Source organism: Mustela erminea, chromosome 3 (genome assembly GCF_009829155.1).
Source record: "Mustela erminea isolate mMusErm1 chromosome 3, mMusErm1.Pri, whole genome shotgun sequence".
Classification (NCBI taxonomy): Eukaryota; Metazoa; Chordata; class Mammalia; order Carnivora; family Mustelidae; genus Mustela; species Mustela erminea.
Genome location: NC_045616.1, coordinates 18293025 through 18308254, shown reverse-complemented (window position 1 = coordinate 18308254; position 15230 = coordinate 18293025). Strand labels below are relative to the sequence as shown.

Below are 15230 nucleotides of genomic sequence, written 5' to 3'. Positions count from 1 at the left end.
CACCCTAAATTTCTGACCTATAGGGACTGTGAGTATAATAAATGTTGATTGTTTATTTCAAGGTGCTAAGTTTTGAGTTAACTTGTAATTCAGCAACAGATAACTAATACAGGGGAGAATTAAGATGGATAGGAGGGCCAAAGTTAACCAAGGGGGCATTTCAGTTTGCCATACTACTTAAATTTCTTAAAAAAACACTTATTCAGAAACTACGTAATTTAAAACTTATTAAGATGCTTAAATTAAGCACTATGAGAATTTTGAACTAGAAGGGCACAAAAGAAGCAACTAAAAAATCCCTTTTTCCAACTTTTTGGGGTTTTTTTTTGAAGAATTCATTTCCTTAATATGTGTGATGAGTAAACTAACCTCAGTTGAAATCAGATCACATTCTTTAGAAAAGGAGAGCTGTCTTCTATTCTATGAACATAGGATATTATCTAAATAATTATGAAAGTAGTTAGCTTTTAAAAACTCAGAGCATGGATTCAGAGACAGAGCAGCCCGAAGTCCAGAGCCCAAGCTCTGACTCACGTTCAAAGTCATACATACACACAAAGACCTCCGTGAAAGAACACACGGTACTAGTATTCTGGAAATACCGTAATTGAAAGAGCATATATATTGTTCTTACCCAATAAACCAATTTGTAAGAAGCCTTTCATCTTACAGTAACTACAAAATAAATATATTTGCAGAGATTAAGTGCCCTTTACTTTTTGATCCACATAGGCGGGGCAAATGCTCCTTCGCATAAGAATCTCCTACACACAAGACATGTAAAGGCACAGGTATTAAACGCCCGCAGCACCCTCCATACATTGTAACAGCCCAGAAAAATTCTGAGGCTGGAGTTCACATGTGTGATTGTCCTTTATTTAACATAATGAGAGATTTCATTGTGTCAAAATGGGGGGGGGGGGGGGAAGAGGTACTCACAAGTGAATCTATCAAGTAAAAGAACTTTTACTTTAAACTTCTGAAAGCAATCTTTCTGAAATGTACAGTACCCATTCTAGACTTTTGTAAACAAAGTATTTCACATTAAACTCATTTTTTACAATGACTCAGGTCACAGTTATGAGCATCAGAATTCTGGGGTACAGTATCATAAAAAACTTTTAAGAGAAATTGGTGATTTTTCACCTCAGGAAAAAAACCCTCAGATTTCTGGGCATTCCATTGTCTTGAGTCTAATTTGCATAATTCTCCCACTTCCTTCGATGATCAGCCGTCAATTCTTGGAACCGCCCCCATGCCCATCACTGGCCCTTCTTCATCCCCCGGTTGGCTGGGTCTAGTCTGCCATAGCCAGGAATTCAGCGAGCCGATCTCTCAGAATGGGACACACAGCACAGTTAGATCAACAGGCTTTGTGTATGACCTACAAGTCTCTCTAGCAGAGCAAAGTACAAGAGTCTTTCTAATTGCAGGAGTTATGAAAGCCATTTTTTTTTAAACTCTGAGGCCATAAATTGTTATCTCTGAGTCCTCAGCTATGGAAGTTACTCTGACTTCTGTCAGTGTTCTCCAGTGCAGACTCTATTAGCATGCTGGACAGGGCAATTTGGGCAAGACTGTTCTGCACATTGCAAGACACTTAGTTCCTGGGCATTAAATGCCAATAGCACCCTCCACACGTTGTAAAAACAAACAAACAAACAGAAAAACTAAAACACCCCAAAACTTCCCAAGTGTTTCTATATGCTAGGACAAGCCAAGAAGATGATCAGTTCAAAGACGACTTCCAGACCCAAGTTTAGACACACCCATATTCTATATCTCAGCTTACTTTTCCTATGTTTATTCTAATTATGGAATTCAAGGAACCAGTCTGGACAAAAACAGATACCCTCTGCCCACAAGCAAATCAAAGTGTCAAGCTGATAACATTTAGAACAGCAACCCAATCTCTAAAACTCTTCACTGATCTACCCATGCCAGGTTTCACTGTTCAAAGGGCTCAGCTTGACTCAAGGCAAACGTCCACTTAACAGACCAAGAGTACATAAAAGAAAGCTGGCATATCCTGAATGTCAATGCAAACTTTATTCGATAAGAATTCTTATCACAGGGCGCCTGGGTGGCTCAGTGGGTTAAGCCACTGCCTTCGGCTCAGGTCATGATCTCAGGGTCCTGGGATCGAGTCCCACATCGAGCTCTCTGCTCACCAGGGAGCCTGCTTCTCTCTCTCTCTCTCTCTCTCTCTCTCTGCCTGTCTCTCTACCTACCTGTGATCTCTCTCTGTCAAATAAATAAATAAAATCTTTAAAAAAAAAAAAAAAAGAAAAGAAAGAACTCTTATCACAAGAGGAGCCCCTCTAAGAAGAACATTCCCTGAAACTGCCCAGGAAAAAGAAAATTGCACCTTTCCTGACTTTCTTTCTTAGCAGGCAAATTATTAGCTACGTATGTTTTTGTTCTCAGTTGCTTCAGCTGCCAACAACCTCACCTTCTTGTGTCCACCCCCCCCAACCACCGACAGCGTAGCATTCATACACCTCTGTGGAATTCTCTGGCCACCCACTTAATCTAAGACGGACACTAACTTACTTAGAACTCGATATGACTGAGAGGGTCAAAGACAAACTACTCACAGCTTTCCTGCTAATGTCCCAGCCTCCCTTGCTATAGAGAACAAAAGATGTATCTAAGAGTTTTTTGTCCCATGTTTTCAATAAGTGTAAGAAGGCAGCCACCAGCTCAGGAAATTAAAGCAGACCTTCTATATTGATTGCCTACATCATTTACTTTTAGACTAATTTATATACTGTACTGTGCACTTTTCTTGAGGTGTACTGTAAGGGGTTAAAGGAATGGATTCTGGAACCAGGCTGCTTACTCACTAGCTGTGTGACCTTGGGCAAATTATTTAACTGGTCTCTATCTCAGTTTCTGTGTGGATAAAAGAGGGATAACAATAGTACCTACTTCCTAAAGTTGCTATAAGGATCAGATGAACTAATAACACAAAGCCATTAGAGCAGTAGCAGAGAGAGTGATGTAACTGTGAATCACAAAACCACAGAATGTGGCTGCTCTTAGATTGTTGTGGTGATTCCTCCTGTCTCTCCATCTCTATCAGAGACTCCTTATAGCCAGGGATTTAGAGGGCCTGCATGGGTTTTGTGTTTCCCATGCAAGGCAAAGAATGAACTCCAAGAATGGCTCTTGGGTGCCAACTGCATCAGCACCAAGGTGTTAGGTATGGAAAATGTAAAGATGATTAAGACATGATACTCAAGGTATTCAAAGTCAGCAAAAGACCCTGTATCCTAAAACAACTACAATGCAGTACTGCAATGAGGTGCCAATGAAGCGAGTGTTTTAGAAGCACAGAAAACAAACTGCTGAGAGCAAGACGGCCAAATCCTTGACCTAGTTTCTTCACAACAGAAGGGAAGAAAGACATTTCAGATAAGGGAAAGAGTATACACACAGACGTAAGAGTTGGAAAAGTTCGCAGTATTAGTCTCGTAAAAGAGTACAGCCCAGTGTGACTGAAGCACTTGCAAAGTGGGAATAATACGGCTTGTGGCCATTATTATACTGTCATTATAAGGTGATTTTAATATGATACAATGTGAAAGATTTTGAACTTTTTCCCATGGGGCAATGGGAAATCAACGATGGCTTTAAACACTATACAGATATGATCAATTGGGGTTTTTTTTCATTTTTTGTTTCTTAGGGGGAAAAAAAACATTTGGAGAGATGAATGGACCGGCATTATGAAGCAGCAATAGGAAGGAGAAGGCTTCCGGCAGAGACACCAGTTTGAAGGCAGTTACTGCAGTCCACCGCAGGGGTGTTAAGGATCTGAACTAGGACTATGAAGAAAACCTGGATTTGAGAGACACGTCAGAGGAAGAAAGGGCTCAGAAGGGGGCCGGCTCCCAGGAAAAAGAAGAGGAAAGGGTCCAGGTTCTCCAGGTATGGTAAAGAAGTGTTGAGTCACTATATTGTACACCTGAAACTAGTGTTACACTGTACTAACTGGAATTTAAGTAAAAACTAAAAAAAAGTCCAGGTTCTCATTTAATGGTGGTACCTGACACCACCACGCAGAGCAGTTACTAGTTACTAGGTGCGCCGTAAACATGTGTTGGATGGAATTAAATTTTTATAACCTGATACAGAAATTAACTAAGAACACTGACCAAGCAGTGAATCAGTAAACGTCAATGTGTCCAAAATGACCAAAACCTTGAAATAAAAAGAAGAGGCACGTTAAATTAAATATTAAATACAGGGTGTTAACAAAACGACAACATTATTTTTAAGAAAAGAATGAAATCAGAATTTTCCCAAAACATATTACACAGAACCTGAGTCTCCAAATATTAACCATGATACGACAGTTCCAAGTTCACACACGTTTGGAAAATCTTGCACACCATATTCACCCTTAAATATTTACTGTAAACATTACCATAAAATATATTCCAAAAATACATATATAATATATACACTCTGAAAAGTTCCATAATAAAGAAGATTAGCTTTAATGAAAGAAGAGTTTCCCAAACTTATGACCATGGGACATCACAAAATGTCCTAGAGAGCCACGGACACACTGGGGAACACTACACTTCGGAAAAAGTTTTTCAAGGAGAAACAAAGAGTTTCAGTGCAATCACAAGAAAGTAGAAACTACAGAAATACAAAAATACAAACCTTCAGGTGAAGTTTTTGAAGAATTCGGGTGAGCAATCGTGGAAATCTTCCTATATCTATTGCATTTATCAGCGACACTGCTTTTTTCATGCTAAATAAATTTGTAAAACAAAATTTTAAAATGAGTTTTAAAATGAGTGAACTGTTCTTGCCAAAAGTACACTTGTCTACAATTGCTGCTGTCTTGGAGTTTCCATTTCAACAACTCTGATTGCTATAAACAAGTCCAAATGATGGCCCGCAAAGGAGGCAGGACGATTCCAAAAAGATGCCTCCCAAAAGTACTTGTCCATTTGGGAAGTTTCTCTTTCTTTGGGGGCAAAGCCCGCAACTAGAGGAAGTCTGCACCTTGTGGGGGATGGCATTAATTCAGCAGTGAATATTTACTAACCCTAACCCACAGAGGAACTATGGAAAGAATGGAAGGAGGAAAGTGGGATTGACACCAAAATACAAAAAAAAAAAAAAAAATGCTGCATGGCAGGTAATGGAATAAATACATATAAGGCAAAGTCATTTGGGATAACGGTACACAGTTGTTTTAAAGCTGTGCCTCAACGGTAATAATCAACTTCAAATTATCATACAGGTTATGGCTTACTTGTGGTGGGTGTTACATGTGGTGGGTGTTAAACAGGACACTGAAGTGAGGGGAGGAACTGAGCGTCAGGACTCAAGGAATCCAGAAATAAAGAAGAACTCTGAAATGACAGTTCTCTTCTTCAAGAAGATCCCTGTCCAATTCAGGGACATGGAAAGTACTTTCCAACACCTCAGCACTTTTTCCCGCATCCGCACACTACCTGCCCTAGTATTTATTTTTCATGAAATGGGAGTCATTTCTATTTAAGTAACTGCATTTTAACAGAGAACTTTATATCACCACTTTGGGCCCCCGACCTTACCTACCATAAGTAGAAATGAACTAGAAATTAAAAAAAAAAAAAAAGAAGAAGAAAAAGAAAGAAATCCAAACCCATGTTACCAAACTCTGGCTTGATACTGTTACCATCCCCAAACTCCCAATCTGAGGACTATTCTCTCTTGATTGAAAAGGGACACTGACACCTGTTACGGATTCAAGACCGTCCAGCCCCACCGCGAGCGTTTCTCATACTCAGGCCTGAGAGCGAGCCGAAAACAGAAAAAGGGCATAGCTTTGCACGTGATTCAGCACTACTCCAGGCGGGCGTGGGCAGTTAAGACCCCACACTCTGGGAACGGTGACACACACCACACACTGCCCTACTGACCCCAGCTGCCAGGCACTGGAGCCCCACGGAGGTGAACCACCGAGAGGGTGAGACGCCCACAGACCCCGGCACTCCCGCGGGGCCGCACCGCGACTTCGCCAGCTCCGCGCCCACCCTCCACCGCCGGGCCCAGCCTCGGAGCCAAGGCGACAGCCAGCTGGAGCGTCCTGGCGGCGCCCGGTCCGTGCCACCCCTGGGCGGCTACCTGGGGCTCTCCGGCAGGATCAGCGCCGTGGCGGCCGCCATCCTTGAAGCTCCCTCGCCTGCCTCCGCCTGTCAGCTGCCTCCAGCCCAGCCAATGACCGCAGGCCTACGGAAGGCCGGAAGGCCCAAGCCGTGCCGCCTCCGCCTCCGCCTCTGGACGCTCGAGCGAATTCTGTGCGTGGTTCTTCCAGGGAAGAGGGACCCTCCTCATTGTCTTCCGCCGCTGTCCCTGTTCTGCCTCAAGCCTGTTCGCCTATGCACTTAGGTATATTTACCTATTTGCCTATTATCCATGCACAGCGGACCGTTGAACAACGAGCGGACGTTTCATTGCGCCCCTCCGCGGTGCGGTGCTGAGCTAGGTACTGCTTCGTAGGGGGACATTCAGCCCCGCAGAGAATGCCATTTAGAACCTCACAGTAGAGCAGGGATGCAACGTGGGTTCACAAATACGTTTGCCCGCCTCAGAGAAAAACACGAAGGGCCCTCCAGGGATTCAGGGATGGGAAGAGTGGCGAGCCCGGGGGATAGGTTCGGGAAAATTTCCTGTTACAGGTGGCTTGAGGTCTTGAAGGAAAGATTAGAGCATGTGCTCTGGAGCTTAGTGAGAAATGGGGAGTCATTAATATTTTTTCTTTTCTTTTCTTTTAAGATTTTATTTATTTATTGGACAGAGAGAGAGAGCACAAGCAGGGAGAGGGAGATGCAGGTTCTCGGCTGAGCAGGGAGCCCCATGCAGGGGCGGGGGGTGGGGCTCGATTCCAGAACCCTGGGATCATGACCTGAGCACCCTTAACCGACTGAGCCAATCTGGCGCCCCCATTAATGTTTTCAAGCAGAGAAATTTTTGTGATGAGAGCTGCCGTCCTTTTGTTGGTCTTCTTTTTGGTTTTTGTCTTTTGAAAATTACTGTCAGTGGAATGATGATTGGATTGGCAAGAGGTAAGCAGAAAGTCAAACAGGGAACTATTGCAATAATCTATGGAAAGCAGTAAAATCCCATGGTAGTAAAATAGCTTTGGAGAGTGAAAAAGTATAGCGAGTGAGTTAGTGTTACATTTCAGCTGTAGAATCTTTGGGAGCTGGCAAAAGATTGAATTTAATTTTCCTACCTAATTATGTTTTACTTAAATTATTATTTAAATTAGTTGGCATTCCTAGAGCAGCCCCCAAAACATCCTAACTGAAAGGAGAAGCCAGATTGCAAATTAAAAGTGAATAATCCCCACATGGATAATTGAGTCAATTATACAGTGTGTTGAACACATACAAATACATTTAATTCCACAACACTCCACACACTCCCCAATTTGTGCAGTGTCTGAAAAAGATGTATGCGAATCTACATAAATTATAGGTCTCTGATACAAACACAGATTACTATACCTGGCATAATTTTAGAAAGACCCCAGTTTCCCTCGACTTCTGAATAAGTTTCCTTTAGTCTTCATTCATTGCCTGAAGCAGGGCTACCACCCTTCTAAAACCATTTGGAATCACTAGTGAAATTTACCTCCTCAGTTCCTTCACAACCACAGCTGGGATTTTGAGGGAAATAGCATCAAGATGGTTGGAGCCCTGAATCCATGTAACTTGGAACAGAGCACTTTTCCTCCCTTAAACTTCTTATTCATGTCTTATAATGTCTGTGTTGGCTTCCCCGGGCTGTGGTAAGAATTAAACAGTGTCCCGTGTGTATGGGAGAAGCACTCTCCCCTCCTCATAACTCAAAGCACAGACTTCCAAGGTTTTGGGGAAAAAAAAAAAGTCTCCAGAATTTTTCTTGGTTTCATTGATGGGGGTTATCACTTTTTATTGGTACTTTTTGCTATAAAGGCTTGAGGCAGAGAATAATTTCACCCCTTAAGTGAGACCCTCAGCCAAAATATTTCTGTGGTCTCTGGCGTATATGCATACGGATCTATGAAGAAGTCTTTCGTAGTTGTCTACCTGTGACCACCTGCTAGAGACAGGATACGTACCTCCTCAAAACACGGTTCTATAGTACACTGTACCCCTAACCCTCAAACCTGTCAACCCATCTTGATGATTGATCAATAGACCAGATCAGCTGCCCCTGATCGGTTAGGACTATGACACATACTGAATGCCCCCCAATTTCTTCCATATCCTTGCCTTCGTTGCAACTTTTGCCAAATCCAACTTTTTTTTTTTTTTTTCATTCTGTGTTAGCCTGCGTTCTCTAGAAAACAGCCTGAATTACCTGCTAGGGCATCCCTGGGGACAGTGATTGCAGGGAATTAGGAGTGTGCGTGCAAAAGGGAAGGAAGAAAAAGGAGGGAAGAAAATACAAGGTGGCGTGTTATCTAGCTGGTTACAGATTGAAAACCTTGTGTATTTCTCAGTACTGTCATATTTCCAGAAACACTATTTCGAGGTACTGTGGCTTAGAACAGCCAGGAGGTGGGAAGGAGCAAATTTGTCTATAGACTCTTTCCAGTGTTCTGTCTCTTGTTGATCAAAATTTGTCCCATGGCTCAGACCTCCTCTGGACTCCTGGGGTATGTCCCCTGGCACCTGTAGGCATTCACTGGAAAACCCAGAGTAGGATCTGATTCCCAAACCTATAGCAGAGGTGAGCTCAGGGCTCAATCCCTCCCCTTCCCTCCCTTCAGATGTCTCCTCTCCTACCCACCCCTCACCATCCAAGGGTGGGAGCAAGTGGCAGGGGCCCTAAAACAGTTCTAAGTTCCCACGGCCCATTTATTGGGAAATTTGAACAAGGCACTGCCTGAGACACAGCGAGGCTGAGCATATCTGGAGAGGTACATCACTCAGAGATGGTTTTACTCCTCAGGTGGAATGTCAACCAAGGAATTAGTTCCTTGAGCCTTGAATGCTTTAGCTCTTTGGTGATGCAACCTATTTAGTTCACCTATGCCTGGTAGTTTAGCCAAAGTCTACAGCAGCACGGTTGGAGTGAGGTCCACTGTGTACTGGAAGCTAATATTGCCTTCTGGATGTGACCTTTGTCCTGTTTGGAGCCCCTCCCTTTGGGTGAGTTCTTTCTCAAGGGCCCCAAGGCCATTTTCTGCAATACAGTCTGCACCCACTCTCTCCTCCACTGGGCGTGATTTATATCTTTGACACTCAGTGAAGTAAATACAAGATCTGAGCCTTCCCCCATCCAAAGTCTCCACCAAACCTTAAGTAAACCATGAGTACACCCAAAAGCCCAGCCCAAATTCATGCAAATGGTTATCTTTGGAGAAAGGGTAACACTATTCACCCAATACACTAGTATCTGAGCCCCAGGAACCCAGTCCAGTAGGGATGACCTTGCAAGTAAGCTCTTGATAAATAGAGTCAAACTGGGGATATAGACATTTTATTATGCACCTAGAATATTCTGGCGGTGGATTAAATAAGCATCTGGCCCAGGTCCTTAATGCTGTGAATGTCTGTCATCCTACAACTCATCCTGAGTTTTTTGGGTGAACTATCAAAGGTAGTTTATAGTCACATAAGGGCAGAAGGCCAGAACTACCCACTACTCACTGCCCTATGCCCCAGATGACTATCAAACACAAAATTCACATTCAGCTGCTTTGTTGCATTCGCTTGCAGAAGCCATCGGCCCAGTTTTTCTCCTCCTCAACACCACACGGAACACACACCTCCCCCTCTCCACACCACCCCTCGGTCACAGTTGTGAGGCCTGTTTTTAGCTCTCTAATCAGCACTTGCCTCATAGGTGTGAGAGAATCATTCGGCGTGGAACTAAAGAACACCGTTCTAGATGAGACACGTGTAATTGTTCCGTCCACATTTTCTCCGTCAATTCTCGGGGGAACGAAGTTTCAAAATTGCCTATTTTTATTTATGAGGCAGTTATGTGACTGTTCCTGTCTGATGTGAGATACATCAGGAATAAAGAAGGCACGAGCATCACCTGTCCTCTGAGTATTTGCACACCAGGCTGTGATGTGGAAAGGAGGTGAGAAGCTTAGAAGGAAAGGAAAAGAGAAAAGAAAAGAAAAAGAAAAGAAGGAATAGTATCGAAGCCACATTTGCCCATAACAAAGAGTATTAACTAAATGGAGGGTAGGCAAGGGCATGGGAGAGAAACATTTATTAAAATGTGACAAATATCTACTCCGTGATACATGAACAGATCCCTTTCTGATCTATTCTTACAGTTGAAACCCATCTCAAATTATCACCCCTCTATTTTAATTTGCACCTAGTTTCCTCCATTCTTCTTCCCCGAGGCCTGTGTCATTAACGGGACTGATATTTACACATAAGACGTGTGAAGGATTAAACGGTTTCTTCAGTAATTTCCACCAGCGAACACAGCTGGAAAATAAGTTGGTGGCGCTTTCCACACGTATTGCATGGGTGCCTTGTACCCAGTGACTAGCAAAGAAATAAAAGTAGTAGACACCACAAACATGCAACAGAAAAAGAAAAACCCGGTCATCAACGGCGAACGAGAAAAGCGTAACTTAATCACACATTTGCAGAAGTGTCGGCCAGGAAAAGAAACCAAGCATCTGCCCTGCTTAAGACGGACTCTAAAGGTGATTTCCCCCGCCTGCTAAAACAGGGCTAGAAAAAGAAGGCACCCACAAAGCCACGAGAATTCCCCAGTTTACATATTCCCCCATTTAGAGAGGAGCAGAATGGGAGGTAACAAGCCAAGGGGAAGGTGTGGGAAATCCCTGAAGGCTTGAAGTCTGTGAAGTCCCGATAAGGGACCCAGTGGAGAAATCACTCTTCCGTTGCCTCTGGGCAAGGGGAAAAATGGAGCAGTCAGGCAGGAACAACAACAAAACTGTATCTCGTATTCCAAGCGAGAAGTAAGGAGTTGGAAATTTGAAAAGAGAAAGTAAGGAGGAAGTCAGTGGGAACAGTACATTGGAGCTGCAGTGAAAACAGACGCCCCTCAACAACCCTCCCCCTGCCCTGTTAACACTGGCTGAAATCTGTGGGCACCCGAGTCCCTCACCTATACGAAGTGGAAGTCAAAAGAATGAAATAGGGAAGTGAGGGGCACCTGGGTGGCTCGGTAGATTAAGAGTCTGACTCAGGATCTTGGCTCAGGTCATGGTCTCAGGGTCCTGAGGTCAAGCCCCAGGTGGGGGCTCCATGCTGAGTGTGGATCCTGCTAAAGATTCTCGCTCCTTCTCCCTCTGCCCCCGCCCCAATCATCAAAAAAGGGGGCAAGTCTTACGGAATAGGGAAGCAGAACCTCAGGTCTGGCTCAGGAGGACTCAGAGGCTCTGTGGTGCCACCGTTAATGAAGGATTGATCTAAAAAGCCTAGGGCATCCCTGCTCGGGGACCGAACATGCCCCTAAAAGTGGAGTAATTCCGGATATAGGACAGTGAATAAAATCTCAGAGTTGAGAAGCTGAAAATTAAATCCACGAAAATTAAAAAAAAAAAAAAAAAAAAAAAGCGACCCTCAGCTCCAACATCCCCTTAAGTTTTGGGAGAGAAATAGATGGAAGGCAATAATGAGCCATCAAGCTGGCATCCTGGATGGAAAAACACACAGCTCTCACAGCAGCAGGCAAAAGAACTAGAAAACTCTGGCACCACATCAGAGGTCTGGGCAGAGCTGTCCACGCTCCACACAAATAGGATGAGAAAAAGGGACACGGCAACTCTGCAGTCATCCCAAAAATATACAAAAAAGAGAGATACAGTATGCAAAAAAAAAAAAAAACCACAAAAACAGATAAAAAGTGCAATCTGGAATAAAATATAGCCTAAGAGACAGAAGAAAATCCCATGTGAATGCTCAAGATAGCACTTAGTAAGAAAATTAATTCAGGGGAACAAGAGCTAAAAGATAACTTGGAAAAAAAACATAAAAATTAGATGTAGAAGGCGTTGTGAAACCAAAGAGATTGAGGACTAAAAACCCACCATCTCCTAACTAATACATAAACCAGAAATGGAGAGAAACAGACGAAACACAATAGCAAATTGAGTTTTTAACAGAAAGGAAGGACTAATCACAGCAAAGGAAAGAGACAAACACAAAGTAGATACTGAGAACACAGAAAGGCCAACCCAAAGATAACTATGTCCCCAAGGCAAAGAACCCAACAAATAGACACAAAAATACATTCAAATGTTGTGGTAAGGAGTCTGACTCCGCTTTTGATGTTTGAGGGCTCAAAGCTTTCAAGCTCTGGTGGCCCCTTCCCCCGTGCTGCCCCACACCCAGGCAGACTAATCAGGAAACCTGGGACTCTCTCTTTTTGCATTGGCAAGAAGTTCCAAACATAAAAACTTATGATCTGCACGGGGTAATCTTCGTGCTGGAGCCCTGTCCCTAAACACCCTGAAACCCCATGCCAACCCTTCTGCCTTCTCCCAAGCCATTTTTAGACCGGCTTGGAGACCTGCCCTGCTCCTCCCAGAAAGCCTCACTATTTCAGTAATAAACCTTTTCAGACCTTCTCAGTGTGTGTGTGTGTGTGTGTGTGTGTGTGTGTGTGTACCTTCATCAGTCTCCACACCAAACCCAGTTCCAGTTGGTGGGGGTCGAGTCCGCCTCATTTCTATGGGATATACGCCAGAAGAAATTTCTCCATAATACTGGAAAAATTGTTTGTGTAGTTTGTTGGAAGAGCATATTGTGTTCCAAAGAACCTGATATAAAACAGTGATCCTGGGACACGTTCTGGTCAAGTTATCAAACTCCAAGGATAAAGAGAAAATTCTCTGGGCAGCCAAATGAGAAGGGTAAGAAGAAAAGAATCCACCAGACTTCTTTATAACAAAGGCTACAAAGTTTTGAGGGGGGGGGGAAGCTTATCTTTTTTTTTTAGACTTTTTTTTTTTTAAAGATTTTATTTATTTATTTGACAGAGATCACAAGTAGACAGAGAGGCAGGCAAAAAGAGAGAGGAGGAAGCAGGCTCCTCACTGAGCAGAGAGCCCGATGCGGGGCTCGATCCCAGGATCCTGAGATCATGACCCGAGCTGAAGGCAGAGACTTTAACCCACTGAGCCACTCAGGTGCCCCCCAAAAAAGCTTATCTTGAGCCAAAATGCTATTCAACTATTAAGCAATAGTTACATATTCTCAACCAGGATTGCATTCATAGTTTTTATGAGTTCCTTTTTGGAAAACTGACATGAAAACAAGTCAACTGAGAGATTAATGAAAATAAAGAAATCAGGAAGGGGGTGCATTAGTATTTAGTGAATATTAAATCCATTTAGAACCAAGGTTTCGTTAAAATGGAAATTAGGTTTATGAAATGAAATATAAGTATTTTAATGTTTGATAATATAAAACTAACGTATTGCTAAGAAACTAGTTTCAGAATGGACAAAACAGGGGCAATCAAGTTTTAAGAGTACTAATTTCTAAATCTTTCACACTGTCTTAAATGAAATATATCGCTTATGCAATAAATTCACTATAATTTCTTAGTCTTTTCTTAATCTCTGCAAGGGTAACAAATTGGAGAACTGTGGTCTGAATAAGGTCCATCAATATTCCTGTGGAAATATTTTGCTCATTTTGTTTGATCCACTGGATGATGACAGATGCAATATAATAAGAGAGGTTTTTATTTTGAAAACAATATGAAAGTGACCTGGCTTCATGAATCATATTCTACTCCTGAAGGCACTTGAGTTTGAGATCCCTGCTTTAGAGCAATATTTTAGGAACATACACGCCTTTGTTAAAGAAAAGACAATCTAGAGGCACGGGGGTGGCTCAGTGGGTTAAGCCTCTGCCTTCGGCTCAGGTCATGATCTTAGGGTCCTGGGATCGAGCCCTGCATCGGGCTCTTTGCTCAGCGGGGAGCCTGCTTCCCTTCCTCTCTCTCTGCCTGCCTCTCTGCCTACTTGTGATCTCTGTCTGTCAAATAAATAAATAAAAGTTTTAAGAAAGAAAAAAAAAATCCAAAATAATTTCTTTAGTTTCTTTTCCTTCTCTTATCCACTCCCACTAAAATCATTTCTGTATATCACATACAGGTAGAGATCAAGACATAAATATGCATATAAGGAAAACTGGAGTTCAGTTTGGCAAATGTTCACAGTTCTTGGTTAGTAAGATTTTTCTATAATTTTTCACCCTCTACTTTGTACTTCTCTGTCTTGCTGGAATCTCCGCTAACAAGAATATATTGTTTGCACAGAAACAGTAAAGTCATCATTCAAAACGTAATGAAAACAAAGTGAATTACTTATGTGCCCAGGTTTTTTTGTTTTTTTAACATTAGGTGCTAAAAGAGATTACACATCAATAACATTACTTTGAGTGACCCCAAATATTAACATCATTTCTCGTGGTAATTTGTAAATAATAGTAATTCATTAATCATCATCAGAATTCACTTAAGGTCTTTCCACTGTTAAAGAAAGGTTCAAAGTAAATTATTAATACTACTCCATTTGGAAAGAACGAGAACACTTTTCTCTTCAGCGTAGCTGCCCATCTTTCATTTACACAGGATTTGAAGAGGTTTTCCTTTTAGTGTTTGTTTAGCTTAGTGAATTGATGAGAAGGGTGTAGTTACTTTTCTTCATAATCAGTCAGCATAGCATTACTGAAGCTAAAGTGATCTTTCTCTCAAGTCAAATATCCAGAGAGAGGGGCTCCTGGGTGGCTCAGTGGGTTAAGCCTCTGCCTTCAGCTCAGGTCATGGTCCCAGGGTCCTGGGATCGAGCCCCACATCAGACTCTCTGCTAGGTGGGGAGCCTGCTTCCTCCTCTCTCTCTCTGCCTGTCTCTCTGCCTACTTGTGATCTCTGTCTGTCAAATAAATAAATAAATAAATAAAATCTTTAAAAAAAAAAAAATCCAGAGAGGTACTACCTGGTTTCATGAGAACCCCAGGTAACTCCTAGGATTTGTCTGACATTTCACCCAATTTCCTTGTGGTTCCAACAAACACACTAGCCCATTCTCAGCTCTGTGTCTAGACTGGAGTCATTTCTCTCTCGTGATAAGCTCTCAAACAGAAAAAGGACATTGGGTGAAAGCTAATACATCTGAATAAAGTATGAATTTGAGTTAATAAAAATGTATCTGTATTGCTTTATTAATGATAATAAATATGCCATATTAATCTAAGATCCGGTATTTAAAGAACACA

At 42.4% G+C, this 15230-nt stretch overlaps 1 protein-coding gene across 1 annotated transcript in view; it reads right to left on the bottom strand.

The window, feature by feature from the left end:
- Positions 1-6250, bottom strand: part of COMMD10 (COMM domain containing 10) — a 196581-nt gene extending 190331 nt beyond the window's left edge. The window contains exons 1-2 of the mRNA XM_032335406.1: positions 6136-6250; positions 4678-4768 (exon numbers count right to left, since the gene is read on the bottom strand). Coding sequence (XP_032191297.1) covers positions 4678-4768; positions 6136-6176 — 132 coding nt within the window. The 5' untranslated portion in view covers positions 6177-6250. The remainder of the gene's footprint in view (positions 1-4677; positions 4769-6135) is intronic.
- Positions 6251-15230: the final 8980 nt, after the last annotated feature.